The sequence below is a fragment of the Podarcis tiliguerta genome (genome assembly GCF_965153285.1).
Source record: "Podarcis tiliguerta genome assembly, chromosome: 12".
NCBI classification, from domain to species: Eukaryota; Metazoa; Chordata; class Lepidosauria; order Squamata; family Lacertidae; genus Podarcis; species Podarcis tiliguerta.
The window spans coordinates 40,044,335-40,062,273 of NC_139545.1; the positions used below are offsets into that span (position 1 = coordinate 40,044,335).

Consider the following 17,939-nt stretch of genomic DNA (forward strand, 5'->3'; position numbering starts at 1 on the left):
GGCTGTTTCTTGTATTAAGAAACCCAAAGGATAAGAATCTCAATGTTTAGTACTTAAACAGTTTTCATTAGATGACCTTTAATGGGTGCTCTAGTTTCTGGTGGAAAAAAACAAGTTGCTTTAATTATTATTATTTTAGTCTATAACTGTCACTGGTTGGACTTGGTAACAAAGTGGCTAAGAGTGAGCTAGGAATTCCCAGTACAGATCTTGCCTTCGTTATATTGGTAGGCAGCCTCAAGCAAACCACTCTCATCTTCTTCTACCTTCAACATGGGCATAATAATAGTGGCCTACTTTAAATGTTGTTAGCAGGATTTCTTTTCCAAAAAAATATTAGTCACTATTCTGTGCTTACTTAGCACAGTCCTTATCGGGCTTTGTGGGAGGAGGTTTAGACAAACTGGTGTCCATCTATTACATTATTAGTTTTCTACAATACTTTTAATAGACAGCTTTCACTTCTGTCCTTTCCATACCACCCACAGTTCTCTGAGCAGTTTGACAAAGTCTAGCATAAATTTTATCATATCAGCCAGTCCCAGTTAATCTAGCTGTCCTTGTTGGCATCCATCTATCTTGGGAAACAATGGAGGAGTGCACCTTTGGGGGTAAAGTCAAATTTTGGAGAGTTACAGCATCTGCTGTGACTGTAGAGACCACTAAAGAAGAGACATGTTTTGTTGCAGCTAGGGCAGATGTGTGTGGTTGTGGTGCTTCAGATGCACCATGGTCTGACTGTCTCCAGGCACTGAAGTAGTCTGCAAGGGATTCCCACATGGCAGGATTGATGTTGCCAGCCTTGTTTTCAGGATAATTGAAGATCATGGGTTGTTTTGAAAGTTGGAGTCTTGTATAATGCACTAACGTGGTGCCTATACGGCTCCCTCCTCCTGCTGAAATTAGACTTAAAAGAAGCATTCTGCTGTAGCCAATAGACTAGGTTGAGGTGTGTGCTCAGTTGTGGTGTGTGCGGTGCCCACAACAGTTTCTGGGGTTTGCAAAGGTGTCTATTGGCGGTCCCTGCTGTAATTCAACTAGGAAGTTACCAATAACAATAGCAAAGTACCCGCTGTCCTTGTTATATACCTGTCTCTTCCTCTGTCCTCCTTTTAAAGCAGCTCTATTCCATTCCAGTTTTCAGATTTATCCTCCCAACAGTTGGTCAGCATTCCGTCAACACTGAACATGCTTAGTCTGTACTGAACTGTGTCTTGGTCTCTTAAATATTGTAATAAAGTTTTTGTTTTTGTAGGGGTACTTCTGCAAACCTTAGGATTAGCCTCAGTCTTCTGATACCTTCTTTGTATGGGGATTGTGGGTGTACAGTTTTGAGTATCTTTGTTCATGCAATTTGAGTTAAATTAAATTAGAAGACATCCTTCCTTCCATTTCTGTGTACTATGCCTGAAATAAGTTGCAGGAGGTATCCCACTTCTAATCCTGATTGATAGCTCTTCAGTTTAAGGTTATTTGAAGTAATACTGAAATGTGGTCAAATTTTGAACCTTCAGGTTACTACTTCAGGTGTTAAGCAAGGACCAGTTTCACAGTCAGCATCTCAGCAGCAAGTGATTGCTGACAAACAACAAGGTCATGAACCTGCTTCTCCTCGAAGTCTTCAGCGTTCAAGGTATATATTACATTGGTATTGGCTTTTGACTTCACCATATCCTATTCTACCAAGTGTTGCTTTTTGGAGCTGCATGCTCTCATCTGCAAATACTGTCTGTAAAGTGGTACCGCGGGTTACATACACTTCAGGTTACATACACTTCAGGTTACAGACTCCGCTAACCCAAAAATAGTACCTTGGGTTAAGAACTTTGCTTCAGGATGAGAACAGAAATCGCGTGGCGACAGGGGGAGGCTCCATTAGCTAAAGTGGTACCTTAGGTTAAGAACAGTTTCAGGTTAAGAACGGACCTCCAGAACGAATTAAGTACTTAACCCGAGGTACCACTGTACAGTATTCTTGCATTCAAAGTTGGGGAGAACATTACAGTCTCAGTGCAATTGCAGGATAGATTATTTACACATGGCCAGTTACTGGAGTTAGTGGCCTATTAACTGTAGTGTCTAGATTTGTTTTATGTTTGTACAGGTGAGCTAACACCTGTACATCCTGGAATTCTGTTGCCTTAAGTTATGCAGGAAAAACAGGAAGGACTTCACAAGCTGCTTCTTCACCACAAGTGTGTGTATTCAGTTTTGAGACATGAATGGAAATCTTGGGGGCTTTTTGTGTATTGTCTTTGAAGCCAGCATAAGCTATTCATGTTAACAGATAGAAATGTGGCAGTGCTTAAACACATCTCTGCTGTTGGTGAATGTAAAGATAAATTCTTAGTCCCATTATTAGAAGGTGGTACGGGGACAGAATTTCCATATTAAATTCCTAGTATTGTTTTAAAACCTGTATGTTACCATTTTAAGTAAACAATTTGAATACAGTTGCATTTCAGAAATTTGCTTGGTGCTTTTTAAACAGCTGTGGCTTTTTTGGTTGTGTGATAGTAGCAGATAAGCTTATGAAGGCACACTAAAAGTTTGAATTAAAGGAAATCTGTCATTTTTGAGCCCTCCTTTTAAGTGTATGATTTCATTGAGATGAATCAGCTCAGATTTTTAATAATGGTAGTTCTGAATTGTTCTTTACGTAGCTTTGAGCTTCAGGTTTGAGCTACATTTTGTCCAGTAGAATGCATCATATCTTGAAAAAAGGTGCTTTTTTAAAAAAAAAATAGAGCTTGGAGACTAAAAGGAAATGTTTTACATGACATAAATATCATGTTTAAAAATAAAAATAGGGATAAAATTATTATTGGCATTGTTGGTTAAGATTAAGGCAGTCAAATTCTGGAAGTGCTTTGCTTCAAAGTTGTTTGGTTTCTAGGTGGTGTTTTTCCCCACCCCCTGGGATAGGGTTGCCAAAGAAATACTAGGAGCAAAACAGTTTTTATGTGTGCAGGGCAAGGTTTCAACAGCCATCATAGGGTTAGGAAGTGCTTAATGCGAACAAAAGTACACTCGTACACAAATACACTGACTGCAACTGATAGAAATAATTATGTATACTTGAATATGCTATTCATTAAATTGTCCTAGTATACCCAATATTGTGCTTTGGTCTGAATTAAGGCTCACTATTGATGCATAACGTCAACTCCTAATCTTATGCAAGTGGCTTCTCAGGATTATTTTCTGCTCTGTGCCTACTGTTGGATTGGCTTCTGGTTGGTGTAGAATACATGTGTGTGCTAAGCCATAATTGACTTAGTGTGACATGTGATCCCCAGGCCACTGGCCACATGTACAGCTCTGTTCTGAATCAGAGCATAACCCAGTTGCCTGGAGTAATTGTTACTTGCAGAGGTGACTAGTCAAGTGTCTTCAGTACAAAAATGTTCAACCACTGAGCACTGGAGAAGCATAGATACTAGGCATGGTGTCCTTTCATTTCACTTCCCAATTTGGGGCAAGTGGGACTTTGGGCAAATCCCTGAAACAAGAGTCTGAGAGACTAGTAAAAGAGAACAATTCTATTAAAAGAATTGTTGCTTAATATAACGTTCCATGTTTGCTGTTCCTATTTGCCACTCTAGCCAATATGAAGAAAATTCCTGTGTTTAAGATGGTGTGGGTTCTGCAATCAGAACTAATGCAGGTGGTGCCACTATCAGTATACTAGTATAATATCCTGGTTTACAGAACTGTTAGGATGCCTTTTGTGGAATTGACAGGCAGTGTGATGTGGATTGTGAAACTGGTTGTAAAAGACAAAAGGTGCTAGGCACATGCACTTAATATGTAGGCCTGTGGAAGTGATTTATAAAACCTGTGGCACCTGCTTGTCATAGGAAGAAAGTTACTGGTGTGTTCTTGGAAAAGAATGGGGTTACCTGCTGTTGGGACTAATGACACCAGGGAGGCACATAGAAGACATTAAATAAACTTCCTTTTTAAATAAACTTCAGGAGAGTTTGGTTTCTCCCCCCCCCCCCAATACCCATGTCAATTGAGACAGAATTAGTTTGAAATCCATTGAAGCCATGAAGAAAACACTCCTCCCTAATGACTTAGTTATTGTCTTCTCACAGACAATTCGCAAAATGATAATCTCATGATTTAGGGGACGCGGGTGGCGCTGAGGGTTAAACCACAGAACCTAGGACTTGCCGATCAGAAGGTCGGTGGTTCGAATCCCCATGACGGGGTGAGCTCCCGTTGCTCAGTCCCTGCTCCTGCCAACCTAGCAGTTCGAAAGCACCTCAAAGTGCAAATAGATAAATAGGTACTGCTCCAGCGGGAAGGTAAACGGCATTTCCGTGCGCTGCTCTGGTTCGCCAGAAGCGGCTTAGTCATGCTGGCCACATGACCTGGAAGCTGTACGCCGGCTCCCTCGGCCAATAAAGTGAGATGAGTGCCACAACCCCAGAGTCTGCCGCGACTGGACCTAATGGTCAGGGGTCTCTTTACCCTTTACCTTTAATCTCACGATTACTGGCTATGCAACTTTCAGGTGGGCATTTTCCCATGGAAGAGATTGGAACTATTCTATATAGTCTTCGTAGAGTTGGAAGGGACCTTGGACATAACAATCCAATCTATGCCGAATCTACTGTGCAGGGTGCAGATTAAGCATCCCTGACAAGCTAACTCAACAAACATTCATTCATTCTTTTTCTTTTAGTAGTCAGAGAAGTCCATCTCCTGGTCCAAATCATACCTCCAATACAAGTGCTTCTAATACGACAGCACCACAGAATGCATCCGCACGACCTACGTGTTCATTAACACCCACGTTAGCGGCACATTTCAATGAAAACCTTATAAAGCATGTCCAAGGGTGGCCTGCAGATCATGCAGAAAAGCAGGTGAGTGTACATTTTGTAGTGTTGGGGCAGAATCCAGTGTTGTTTGAGTAGATTTCCGCTTGCACAATAGGATTTCACTTTCCTCTCCTATCCCCTGCACACCTCCAAAATCTGCCTTAGACTTTTGGAAGCAGATTTTGACAGTCCATAAGGGGGCTGCAGTAAGGAGGAGGTGGAGATGAAATACTTTTTTGCTTGCAACCCTTTGGATTACAGCACTTTAGCTTCCTTTTGAATGTGTTTTAAATTTCCTCTGTTCAAATTCTTGTGAACACCAATGATCTTTAAAGCAAATTATTTAATGCTAGTGAATATTTCACAGCTTGCATTTCCATTTCCATGGAGGTTGGAAGCACTGGAATTGTTCTTATGCATGGGTGTAATACTGTTGTAGGTAGTTTTTGTTGGGGTATCCCAACAGTTTGGTGGGGGAACCAGGTTGTAGAATAGGTATGGTGATTTTTTTATATACTGGGAGATTGAAGTACCTTAAAATTGTTAGCCAAGAAACTTGTTGTTTTATTTAGATTTTCCTCATTTTAATCCCGTAATTTAGGGCAGTGTTACATTAGATAAGCTTTTATAATTTGTCAGTTACCTGGTTCATGGTTGTCTGCAACAATTGACCTTGGTAACTGGGGACTGTCTGACCTGGAAATTCAGTGACACTTTCACTCCTGCTTTAAAAGATTACTTGCCCTTTAAGGCAAAAATGTGGGAGGGGAGAGTTCTATGTACCAGGCTACATAGCAATGCACTGTTACTGCCAGGTTTATGGTTCTGTTCTCCCTTTTTGGGAGGGTAGATGGCGAGCAGAGAATAGGACTAGTCACTGTTTTTGTCATTTGAAGCAAGGAGCCTTCCTATTCACAGCAAGTAGAGCAGAGGATGAGTGAGTGTATTTGCAGGTTTAAAATATATTCCTCTATTATCCAGCAACCTTACCTTGTGAAGGAAGTTTAAGAGTTATATACACATGGCCCCCTTTGTTTCATGGCTTAATAAGATTTGAAGCTGCCTTAGCTATTCAGATTCAGTCATTTGTTTTCAGGCAAACTTGCATGGCTGTTGAAGCAGAAAAGAAGCTGAGAAGATTACAGTGGTGTTAGAAATCATTGTTGGGGTTTAGAAAGGCTTACAGAAAAATATTTACTTTTCAATCCAATGCTGTACAAATTAAAAGTTAAACGTTGTTTTCTGTAATTCTCAAAACCAATAACCCTTTTCTCCGTGTCAGTTTTATAAAGTTGAATGAAAAAATAACCAGTTAACTGTAAAGTATAAAAGAATAAAGTTTATTTTTAGTTGTGGTTTTTAAATTTTAGCTAACTGGGCCTTTCTGTTTTGACCTTTCAGACTTCATAGTAATTCTTGATAATGTTGTAAGATAAGGCATTGCAGCACAGATGCAGTGTTTTAAATATTGCAGTTTTAACATGAACTCTAGTCAGTGTAACAGAAACATCCTGTAGCAGAGAGGACTGAAACTTCATTACAGTGTATATATAATGTAGTACTGTCAGTTTATAATTTGTTCTGGTCAGACAACAAATTTTACCAGAGCACATGAACTTCACAAAAAGCCATACAACACGAATATCTTACCTAGATAAGGGATAGGGAACCCCAGAAGCTGTTTGGACTCCAACTCCCATCAGCATCAGACAACATGGCCAATAGTCGGGGGTAATGAGGTTAATAATCCAACAACAACTGGAAGGGCCACAGGTTTGACATCTCTGATCTAGATGCTTTGTGCAAAAGTTAGTATGAAAACATGATGAAAACACCATGAAAGGGGATAGGGAAACGTTCTAATAACAATCCAGTGAGGACTGAATATGCTCGGGGGGGGGGGGGTAAGAATGCTAATGAGTGTTTTTTGTCGGTGTGGTGGAATATGGAATGGCGTATGCTGAAAGAGAGCATTGTTGGTATCAGTCTGTCTTGAGAGACAATGGAATGTGCCTCTAGGAGTGAAGTCAAACCATTGGAGAATCACAGTGCCTGCTGTGGCTGCAAAGACTGTTAACTCATAACTGCTGCCTCCCAAGCCTGGGCAGTGTGTTTGGAGGTCCTGGGCTGCCCAAACAACAACACCCACTCTCTTCTCAGCCAATACACCATACAACCATCTTAGGGATTGCACTCCAGATTGTGTAGGATTTGATGCTTAGCCTTTTCTTCTCCTGAGGATGTTCCACAAGGCACTGGGTTTTCCTCAGGTTTACGGCCAAAGCCTTTCTCACTAATGAGTATAGCCACAAGGCAGCAGAGGTTTTAGAAGAGACCATCGCTGGCTGGGATCTTGATCACAGGAGTACTCCTTGCTGTAGTGTTTTGTGGCAGCTCCCACTTCATTCTTCTGGTTTCCATATTCGGGAAAATGCTTGCCCAGATCCTTGACTTTTCAGTCAATCTCTTTCCAATCCCAGACTCAATTTCAGTCAGTGTACTCCGTTAAATCTTAGTAGGATAGCAGTTCTTCATGTTGCCTAATCCACATTTGATGGCTGTACTTTTAGGGTACTGATTCTCGCCCATCTTTTGTAGTTGTAACCCGTACAGGAGAAGTGCTTTATGCACTCTGATGGAAGGAAACCCAACTTCCACATGCAACATTGCAGCCAGTGTACCATTTGGTAGGCACAGATGGACTTTTAAGAATTGGATTTGGATTACTCCAAGGCATTTTAACTCCAAATTTCTACCTCACACTGTATTTGGGCAAAGATCTGATAAATAAAAATTATAATGGTTGAGGCCAGTAAATTTTTATCCATTCCCTATGAGAAGTCACAACATTTCGTATAGCTACTCTGCCTAGACAAACAAATTCATTAAATACCTAGGTATTTAAAAAAGATGTCTTAAATGTCTTAAGGGCAGGTGGGGAACATGCTGTTGAACTTGGGTTCTGCCATGGGCTTCCCATGTGTATATGGTTGGCCACTTTGAGAACAGTGTTGGACAAACAGACTGTTTGGCCTGATCTGTTGGGCTCTTCTTACGTTCTTGCTGTAATGGACAGTTCTGGGTTCTTGCTGACAAAAAGCACCAGACTTTTAGATACCCATTTGAATTAAGTAGGAGAAGCACCATGTTGCTGGCATATAACAGGACTGGGATTTTACCATTTTGAATGAATGGCAAGAAACTGAGGGTTCTGAGATTCTTTTGACACCAATACCATACTTTGTGTTTATGTCCAGAAGTTACTCCAAAAGCTGCAACACACTTTACAACTCCTCCTCTTAACTCTTTTAGGCATCGAGATTACGTGAAGAAGCTCATAACATGGGAAGTGTCCACATGTCAGAAATTTGTACTGAATTAAAAAACTTAAGATCTTTAGTTCGAGTATGTGAAATTCAAGCAACTTTGCGTGAGCAAAGGTAAGAATTCTGGGTTTCTCATCTTGATTTCCCAAATCCTTTTCATCAGTGTTTTTGTTTCATAATGTTTTATAAACTTAAGAGCTACTGAGCAACTTTCCCTAGCATACAGTCAGGGGCTAAAAACTGTTACAGCTTAACATATAGGATGACATTGACTTAAACAGGAATAATACCTCCCTCCACAGCCATTGAACTACTGAAGGTGCCCTTGTGTGTTCCTGGATCTTGAACAATTATTTAGTCCATTATGTGTACCATTAAGGTAGGTCAACTATTTCTAGGCCCAGCAATTTTGTCCTTTTTAAAAATAAAAAATAAAACGCATACAACACTGTGTTTATCACAGTATTATCCCTTCAACCTATTGTAGATTGAATAACTAACTTTAAGAATGTGCATGTCATTATTAAAGTACTAATTCATGGAGTAAATTACTCATCTAAGAATGGATTTGACATGCCAGTACTAATTGCTTTCTTTTCCCTTTGTAGGATACTATTTTTGAGACAACAAATTAAAGAACTTGAAAAACTAAAGAATCAGAATTCCTTCATGGTGTGAAAAAGTTGTGAATAATTGCACATGGGTTTTGAGTACAGGAACTGTAAAACTGATTGCCCAGTCTTAACATTTTTGAGCTGCATTTGAGTAGACTTTGGACCGTTGAGTTGGGCAAAAATAAAAAAAAAGATAACATGGGAAAGGGGACAGGAGGGGTGTCATTCAGGGGAAGGAAACGAGGATGATTTGTAAAACCCTTGAAATGTAGATTTCTTGTAGATGTATTCTTCACGTTGTAAATATGTTTTGTAGAGTGAAGCCATGGGAAGCCATGTGTATCAGAGCTTAGACATCCAAAACTAATCAATGCTGAGGTGGCTAAATACCTAGCCTTTACATGTAAACCTGTCTGCAAAATTAGCTCTCTCTCTTTTTTAGTTAATTTATCATTCAGAAATCTTGCATTTCCTAAAATTCAATGCAAGCGCCAGGCGATCTGTGTCTCAAGGCTGCAACAGTTTGAAACAGTTTGGGTAATGTACAAAATATCATGAAACAACTGTTTCCACACTTGCACCGAATCAAGAGCAGTGCTTCTCCATTTCTGTTTTACAGAGCAGTGTTTTTCATTTTCTGTGTTCATTTCCCCCTTAAAATCCTAGATCTGAATTTATCAGTTTTTTTTTTAATTCTAATTTCCTCCTTTCCTAAAGCACTGTTGCTATGGCACTTTTCTATAATCTTTTCATTCCTGTGTACAGTAGCTTAAAATTGCAGTGATTGAGCATAACCCACTTGTTTGTATAAATTATTGAAATGTATTTCCATTTGCACCCTGTAAGAATGGACTGGTAGTACTGCTGGGCATGTGTGCTGAAAGTACATCCCTTTTTCAAATTATAAGGAAACAGCCCAATGAACATGTCAACATGGTTGTGGGAGGGAAAGAAGGAAAAAAAAACTAGTCAGATGTGAATTGTATCTGTTGTAATAAACATGTTTAAAACAAAGAAACACTGGTTTTCATTTCCTTTGGTCGAAACATTCGAATTTGGCCTCTTTGGGGATTTGTTTACCGAAGCTATTCTTGTTGAATACTTTTTTACTTATCTGAAAATAAGTCCTCAAGGGAGGCTTTATTTTAAAAATTGTAAACAGAAAATTGTGTATAAAATATTTAATGACATTCAACAAGGATCATTGACACCTCCCCAACAGTTGTCATATGTTAACTCCTGGTTTTACCTGTCTTGCTATTATGACATTTCATTTCGAAGGATGTTTGTGTTGTAGCTAACTGTTCAAGTCTGGTGCTGACTGCTGTTCTTAGCCATCACAAAACGCTGACTTTGTGTAATTGGAGTTTCTCACTATTTGAAAATGGTGGGAAGGCTCAGCTTTGTATATTGTTTCCTAAAGTATATTAAAAATAAAAAAGAAACTATTGCTACTACAAAATAAACTTGGGTTTTCTTTGCAAAAAACTGTTAGTCATAATATACTGCCACAAATCTTTGTACATTCCCAAACTTGTCCATTTAGAATTCTTGTTAATGCTGAAAGATGAAGGAATTGCAAACTTTTCTAATGTCCATGTGTTGCTTTAAACTCCTTCAAAGGTGCTGAAACCTCATTAATAGGTTCGTTAGAATCCTGGCTTTGATACATATGTTTGCCTCCTGATTTGTGATGCTGTTGCCTTTTATCTTCAGTAATCTCTGCTTACATCTTTGCTTTTGTCATTTTATAAGAAATTTCAATTTTGTTTTCTCTTTTGAGGCCTCTGGATAAACTAGGGACTGCCCATTCTTGTTTGTGTTGTTTGCCATATGCAGGAATCATGTCCACCCTCTAAGTTTTAACATTGTATGGTAAAGGTGGTATACTAGCATTACATAGTAAGATTACAGCATAAGCCTAGTATTGTGGAAGTTCATTACGTTGAATCATTTGTGACACATTGCGAGCCTGGGGAAAAAAGAACCAACTCTGCCAAATTATTTTGTCTGGCTATCTGACTACTTGTCCATTGGCAACCAGGTAAGTGACTTGTTTAAATGCTGTTAACTTGCCTTTATCTGCCTATAATAAAAGAGTTTTGTATTGAGAAATTGGTGAGGAATTTTTAATTTGTGTAACTCCTCACTTTGCATCTACTCAACCTCCATGTGTTTCAAAGGAAATGAAGTTGAACTTCCTTCCATTGGTTTCAGTAGCTGCTGGCCACACATCCACAAGGGTTGATGACTTGCCTTCTGTTACTCATTTAACCAACCTGTCCACTTTCTCTGAACAAACTCAGTTTTGTAGGTGAAACATTTTTTAAAAAGCAATTGACATTTAAAATACGCAGTATTCACCCCCAAGAAATACTATGAATTTATACAGTACCCCACCTAACAGTGCTTTTCTCATTGCTGGTCTAACTTGGTGTTCCCTGCTATCTTTGTATAATATCCAATACCAGGTGTTCATGGACTATATGAATCTTTGGCATGACCCATGGATACTAGTAAAGGTAAAGGTACCCCTGCCCGTACGGGCCAGTCTTGCCAGACTCTAGGGTTGTGCGCTCATCTCACTCTATAGGCCGGGAGCCAGCGCTGTCCGCAGACACTTCCGGGTCACATGGCCAGCGTGACAAGCTGCATCTGGCGAGCCAGCGCAGCACATGGAACGCTGCTTACCTTCCCGCTGGTAAGCGGTCCCTATTTATCTACTTGCACCCGGAGGTGCTTTCGAACTGCTGGGTTGGCAGGCGCTGGGACCGAACGACGGGAGCGCACCCCGCCACAGGGATTCGAACCGCCAACCATGCGATCGGCAAGTCCTAGGCGCTGAGGTTTTACCCACAGCATCCCCCATGGATACTATTCTTGTACTAAAAAGCTTCCAAGCTGCTTGTAAGCCACCCAATGCTTTATTTTGATACACTGAATGAGTTTCTTGAAGAAATGAGCTTTGTCAAATCAGCAGGTTAAAAGTTCGCTGGAGCTTTCTATATACCGTTGGGAGGAAATTTAACAAAAAAAGCTGTATGCATGTCAAAGTAGTCAGCTGAGCTAAGTCTGTGTATGCACGCTTGCTGATTCTGTGTAAACACACATTTGCTGTGCAAGCACTGAATCATCACTGACAGTAACATTGTCCAGATAACCTGTTTTGAATGTGTGTGTTTTGGGGGGAAAGCAAGCATTCTAGATGTTTGTGTAGAAAACATTGGAAAAATATCCTTGTCTTTCTCTTAACTGGAAGGGGGGAGAGTCTAATGTAGCATTCTCTCTCATCTGCTGGATAAGGGCTATGAGGGTAACCACAGAGCCTAGGGCTTGCTGATCAGAAGGTCAGCGGTTTGAATCCCCGCAACGGGGTGAGCTCCTGTTGCTGGGTCTTTGCTCCTGCCAACCTAGCAGTTCGAAAGCACGTCAAAGTGCAAGTAGATACATAGGTACCGCTCCAGCGGGAAGGTAAACGGCGTTTCCGTGTGCTGCTCTGGTTTGCCAGAAGCAGCTTAGTCATTCTGGCCACATGACCCGGAAGCTGTACGCCGGCTCCCTCAGCCAGTACAGTGAGATGAGCGCAACAACCCCAGAGTCGTCTGCGACTGGACCTAACTGTCAGGGGTCTCTTTACCTTTTAATCAGCACATTTTTTTGGTAAACAGTTCCAATTGCTCTTTTTCCTAGGTTCAGAATGCTTACTACTTGGCCAGGCAACAGTTATATTACAATAAGCTACCAGTGTTCCATAATAATGGTTGCATACCAAGTTGAACCAAACCGAAATTACAGACACTTGGTTTTTCATGAGTTTGAATTGCATTTGTTTCAGGTTTTGTTCAATATATTACTACCTGACACTGAGGTGTGTGGGGTTCCATCCAAATAGCATGTCCTTTTCAGGCATCTTACTCCCACAAGGAATAAGACTTTCCAAATCTCAGACAAATTAAACCCATCTCCATTTTATAGGCAATTTAAAAAGGTGCTCATCCTATAAGCTTCCTGTTGACTTCATTGGGATACATGGCTTTGTTTTTCCTGCTTAAGTCCTTTGTTTATCCTATGGGCATGAGATATTCAGGTATTAAACTAGTCCTTTAAGAAACCAGACTTGTGGGGAGGGATTCCCCCTTGTAGAGGCAATGGAAAAAAGCAAATGCATAGCTATTACTCAGCTGAGCTTTCCAGCCTGTCTATTTCATTGTGTGCCCCCCAGCTTCCAACCTCAGAACCTGTTCATTCAATTTCAGTTTCAGTTTCTCATTCCAATAGAAATTAATAGAAAGCAAATCAAATAAATGAAGTATTCATTTTATTTCCCATTTCCATCCTACAAATGAATGGGGCGCTTCATTTTTTTTGTTAGCTCCCTGATCAGTGAGAGGCAAAGTCGATTATTTTTAGGGGAATTGGGACCTTTTGACCTGGGAGACATTTCAGTCTTGGAAACCACTTAGCTGGCTACGGATGGAAGTTTGGTAAATGTAGCATCAGTAGACAAGGAGTAGGGAACTGAGGCCTTCCAACTTAATTTCATGTTGTTGGGGGGTGGGGTGGGGAGAGCGGGAGAAAAGTGGCTAAAGGGGAGGAGTGCCCTGTCCACTGCCAGCCGGTGCCTCCCAGAATATTATTCCCAAGGGAATCTGGTCCTCAATGGGAAAAGGCTCTCCAGCCCTGCAGTAGACTTGTAGCCTTTGCTTGGTAGCATAGCTTTAAAAACACATGAATCTAACAGGCAGCTTGGTGCTGTGCATGTTGTGATGTGCATTCAAAGGTTGCTGAGTAATCAACTGGCCTATATGAAGCAGTCAGCGCTGCATACACTAGAATGCTCCTTTTGGGTGATCTTCCTCGTTCAAAAAGCATGCAGGCCGCTTAGGCCAGTGAAGTACAAAGTTGAAAGTTTGTCAGCAAGAAACATGAAGGATGCCCTAAGACATGAAAGAGCAAGGAGAGGAGGGTGCCAGAAGATGAACATCTCCTCATAGCTGTATCCAGGGTCATGTTGCTAGGATACCAAGTGCCCTGATGCCCAGTAAAGGGGTTTTGTTCAGCTCATGAAAACAGAATCCCCAATTATTATTTTTCTCTTCCCCTTCCCTTAGTTCCAAAGAAGAAAAATTCTCTCACAGGTAAAAGAAGCTGAATGTCCTGCAGGGCACCTGCCCTTCTCCCAGAGTGGCTGGTTAAGGTACATCTGTGCGGCATGTGCCAGTATAGCTTCCCACCCACCCCAGCCTTTGGCTGCAAGGCTTAAGAGTTCAGAGTGGCAGACAGCCTTCTGGGCAGGGAAAGAGCAAATGGATGGTAAGACCTTGAATGACAAGGTAGTCAGATGTGTACTAAAGGAGAATAAGGATGAATGAATTATTTGCCCCAGCTTCACAGCGGAAGATACAGGGCAAGTCTCTGTGCTGGAACTATTTGCAGGAAGGGTAGTGCGTGGAACAGAAGCAGGTAGTAAAAAGGCAAAAGATAACCCCTGGACGGTTAAGTCCAGTCGATGGGGGTTCAGCAATAATCTCACTTTTCAGGCCAAAGGAGCCAGCGTTTGTCCACAGACAGCTTTCTGGGTCATGTGGCCAGCAGAACTAAACCGCTATTGGTGCACAGAGGACCGTGATGAGTACCAGAGTGCAGGGAAACACAGTTTACCTTCCCGCTGCAACTGTTCCTATTTAATTGCACTGGTATGCTTTCAAACTGCTAGGTTTGCAGAAGCTGGGACAGAGCAACGGGAGCTCACCCCGTCGTGCGGCCAACCTTCCGATCGGCCATCCCCCAAGCTCAGTGGTTTCTGACGAGATTACATTCTAGGCCTCATAGACAAAATGAAAGCTAACGAACACGAAGTCTGGCTGGCATGCATCCAAAAGTTATCGGACTCAAATGTAAAATTGCTTATCTAAAATATGTAACTTGTCCCTCAGTTCTGCCTCCATACCTGGGGACTGGAAAGCAGACAATGTAACTCCAATCTGGGGGGTCCTGGAAATTGCAGACCAGTTAGCTTAATGTCTGTCCCAGAAAGACTAGTGGAAAGTGTTGTTAAAGATAAACTAACCAAGCATATTGAAAAACAAACCGTGCTGAAGCAGAGCCAGCGTGGCTTCTGCAAGAGCAGGTCCTGTCAGAAGCCTGTTGGAGATGATTCAGATCCATGAATGAGGTCTCTGCGTAAACAGCAGATTGTGTGTGTTGTTGCGCCATCTACTGGCTGTCACAGCAAGATATCCCATAAGGATTCAGTGGTCAGTGAACTGGGATTCCAAATAGGAAGCCCACAAGATGTTTAACTACCTTTCCAGCCATCTGTGTAGTAGAAACGAGATGACTGGAGATTATCCCGGCTTCCCTGGTCTGCACAATGTGGTTCTCTCCAGAGGTTGGTGGCTACAGAATCCCATCATCCTTGACCATTGGCTATGCATGGGGCTGGTGTGAGTTGTAATGCAGAACAGCTGGAATGCTGAACATTGGCTGCCGCTGGTGGAAACTCTTAGCCAGTCAGAATGGATGCTTCCTTCCTATGTATTCAAATGAGTAGCATTAAACTTCAGTTAGATGTACTTTTGCCAATCTGCAAAGGCACTTGGTTTAGCTGTTCCCACTTATGTTCCTGCACTGGAGGTTTGTTTGATAAGTAAGGTGTGAATACTGGATAAGACATTATCCCGTCCAGTCTGTGCTCTGCAATAATTTCTCTCCTGATACCCAAATGGAGGAAGAAAATGCATTGCCTCAGTCAGGTGATGGCAGCTCTCATCACCATTGCCCCACAGTTTCCCCCTGTCTTACTTTGAGAAAGTGTCAAGGGAGAGGTTCTCTTCCTCAGAGTGAAGCATTCTGGGCACAGCAGCTTTGCTACAATGGCTGGAAGTTCTGTTGAAAACTGGGAAGTCACTTTAAACAGAACTTCAAGCTGCTGGCCAACTTTCCCAGAATGCCTCACTCTACAGAAAGACCCCCCTGCCCCTTTCTCATAGGGAGGGTGGGAGAGGAGAGCCCACACAATTTTGAGGCACTATATCAGCAGCATTACAATTTTGGTCAACTTCAGTATAATTTGCAGTGGCATACTAATTGATACACAAGCATACACAAGAGAAATGAAACACAAGAAAGCATTTGTTTCAACAATTGTGATCAGTAATTACTCAAGTTTTAGCATTCCTCTAAGCCAGCTGTAGTGATGTAGTGACCCAGTAGTGATGTATGGAAGTGAGAGCTGGACCATAAAGAAGGCTGATCGCAGAAGAATTGATGCTTTTGAATTATGGTGCTGGAGGAGACTCTTGAGAGTCCCATGGACTGCAAGAAGATCAAACCTATCCATTCTTAAGAAATCAGGCCTGAGTGCTCACTGGAAGGACAGATCGTGAAGCTGAGGCTCCAATACTTTGGCCACCTCATGAGAAGAGAAGACTCCCTGGAAAAGACCCTGATGTTGGGAAAGATGGAGGGCACAAGAAGAAGGGGACGACAGAGGACGAGATGGTTGGACAGTGTTCTTGAAGCTACCAGCATGAGTTTGACCAAACTGCGGGAGGCAGTGGAAGACAGGAGTGCCTGGCGTGCTCTGGTCCATGGGGTCACGAGTCGGACACGACTAAATGACTAAACAACAACAACTAAGCCAGCTGTAACCAATCTGGTGCCTTCCAGACATTTATTTTTATTTATTTTATATTTTATTTTATTTATATACCACCCTATACCCAGAGGTCTCAAGACGGTTCGCAGTTTTGAACTCCCACCAGGACTTGGGTGAAAGCTGCTCTGCTCTAAACACTGACATGCTAATTGACACTTGGACAGCCTGCCCTGGAGTTCACCAATTCCATGCACTGGCTACTGCGATCCTGGAATCTGTGCTTGCTTATGTTTTGCAGTGTTTGTAGATGGCAGGAATGAGAGGCGAAATGCTTCCCATGGGCTTGCTATGGAACAGGGCTTCTACCCAGACTATTTGTCCCTTTAGCATGGCATTAATTCAGCCTGGCATTAATTCCGATTGGCAGTGGCTTCCTATGGCCTCATGCCACGATCTTCCACTACTTGGTTCTTTAAGAGCAAGCTGCAGATGTCAGATGTGGAACGCGGGTCCAACTGCATGTAATGCATTTGGTCTACCATTGAACTGCAGCTGTGGCTGCAGAGACATTATCTCCTTGCATTTGTCATCCACGGACCTATGTTACGTGCACCGCCTGGTCCAGTACTTCCTCCTATTGTCTGTCCCCTCTTAATTTTGCCAGCTTACTGTGACCACTGATAAGGCAGCACCAGTTTTCTTCCAGAGGATATAGATGCAGGATGCAATCCCAAGGGCGATGTCACTGGCTCTAACAGGTGCCAATTCAAGGAGCTGCTATCTGGAGGGGAGGTAGTGGGTAATTGCACATTCAGAAGCTTAGCCACGACAGGGCAATATAGCTGTTAATTTTGGGAGAACCAGCAGACCCCACTAGATGGCAGCAACACACTGGAGATCTTCATTGGTATGTGGTTGGAGAGCAAACCCCATTCCTCATTGCTTTTCTCCTCTTGCTCTTACAGCTTTCAATTTTTAAAGTGTTTCTTCCCATCTCTCCTTTACAAGGTAGCGACTCCTCTGTCTGCCTGCCAGCCAAAAATCCAAGTGTTCTTAAATGTAAAATAGGTTATTGCATTAATTCGCAAAGCCCTGAGCAACCTAGGCCAAAGGTACCTCAAGGCGCACCCGATTCCTTATGCTCCTTATGCGTGATCACCGAGATCCTTTGATGGGGCAAGTTTGTTGGTCCTCTGAATTTCAGTCCACCTTCCCCAGGGAGCAAACCTTTAGTGTGGCAGGACCTGCCCTGTGGAACTCCTTGCCAACAGAAGGTCAAATGGAATTTCCAGTTGAATCTTTGGGCTCATCCAGACTTCATTTGGTGCCTCATTTCTAGGGATAGGAGCTGCAGTAAATAGATTTTCCTGGGGAACTGTTTCCTGGACTTCTGTTTTTATTTCAGAACATGTAAAATAAAACAAAAACCTAAACCATATTTGAATGCTTACCACTTGCAAGTGTTCTCTCTAAATGACACATTAGATTGCAATGTTGTTTTCCCAGCCCCTTTCTTTGCGATCCTTTTTTAAGCATCAGGGTTGTGGTCCAAGAACATCTGGAGTCC

At 42.0% G+C, this 17,939-nt stretch overlaps 1 protein-coding gene across 5 annotated transcripts in view; it reads left to right on the plus strand.

The window, feature by feature from the left end:
• The window catches only part of WAC (WW domain containing adaptor with coiled-coil), a 45,897-nt gene extending 35,659 nt beyond the window's left edge, over positions 1–10,238 (plus strand). For 3 of the 5 annotated variants that reach the window (XM_083406380.1, XM_083406382.1, XM_083406384.1), the window contains exons 11-14: positions 1,515–1,633; positions 4,694–4,877; positions 8,145–8,272; positions 8,767–10,238. In XM_083406380.1, coding sequence (XP_083262506.1) covers positions 1,515–1,633; positions 4,694–4,877; positions 8,145–8,272; positions 8,767–8,836 — 501 coding nt within the window. In that variant the 3' untranslated portion in view covers positions 8,837–10,238. The remainder of the gene's footprint in view (positions 1–1,514; positions 1,634–4,693; positions 4,878–8,144; positions 8,273–8,766) is intronic. The other 2 variants (XM_083406381.1, XM_083406383.1) reach the window with 1 other exon arrangement.
• The last annotated feature ends 7,701 nt before the right edge of the window (positions 10,239–17,939 follow it).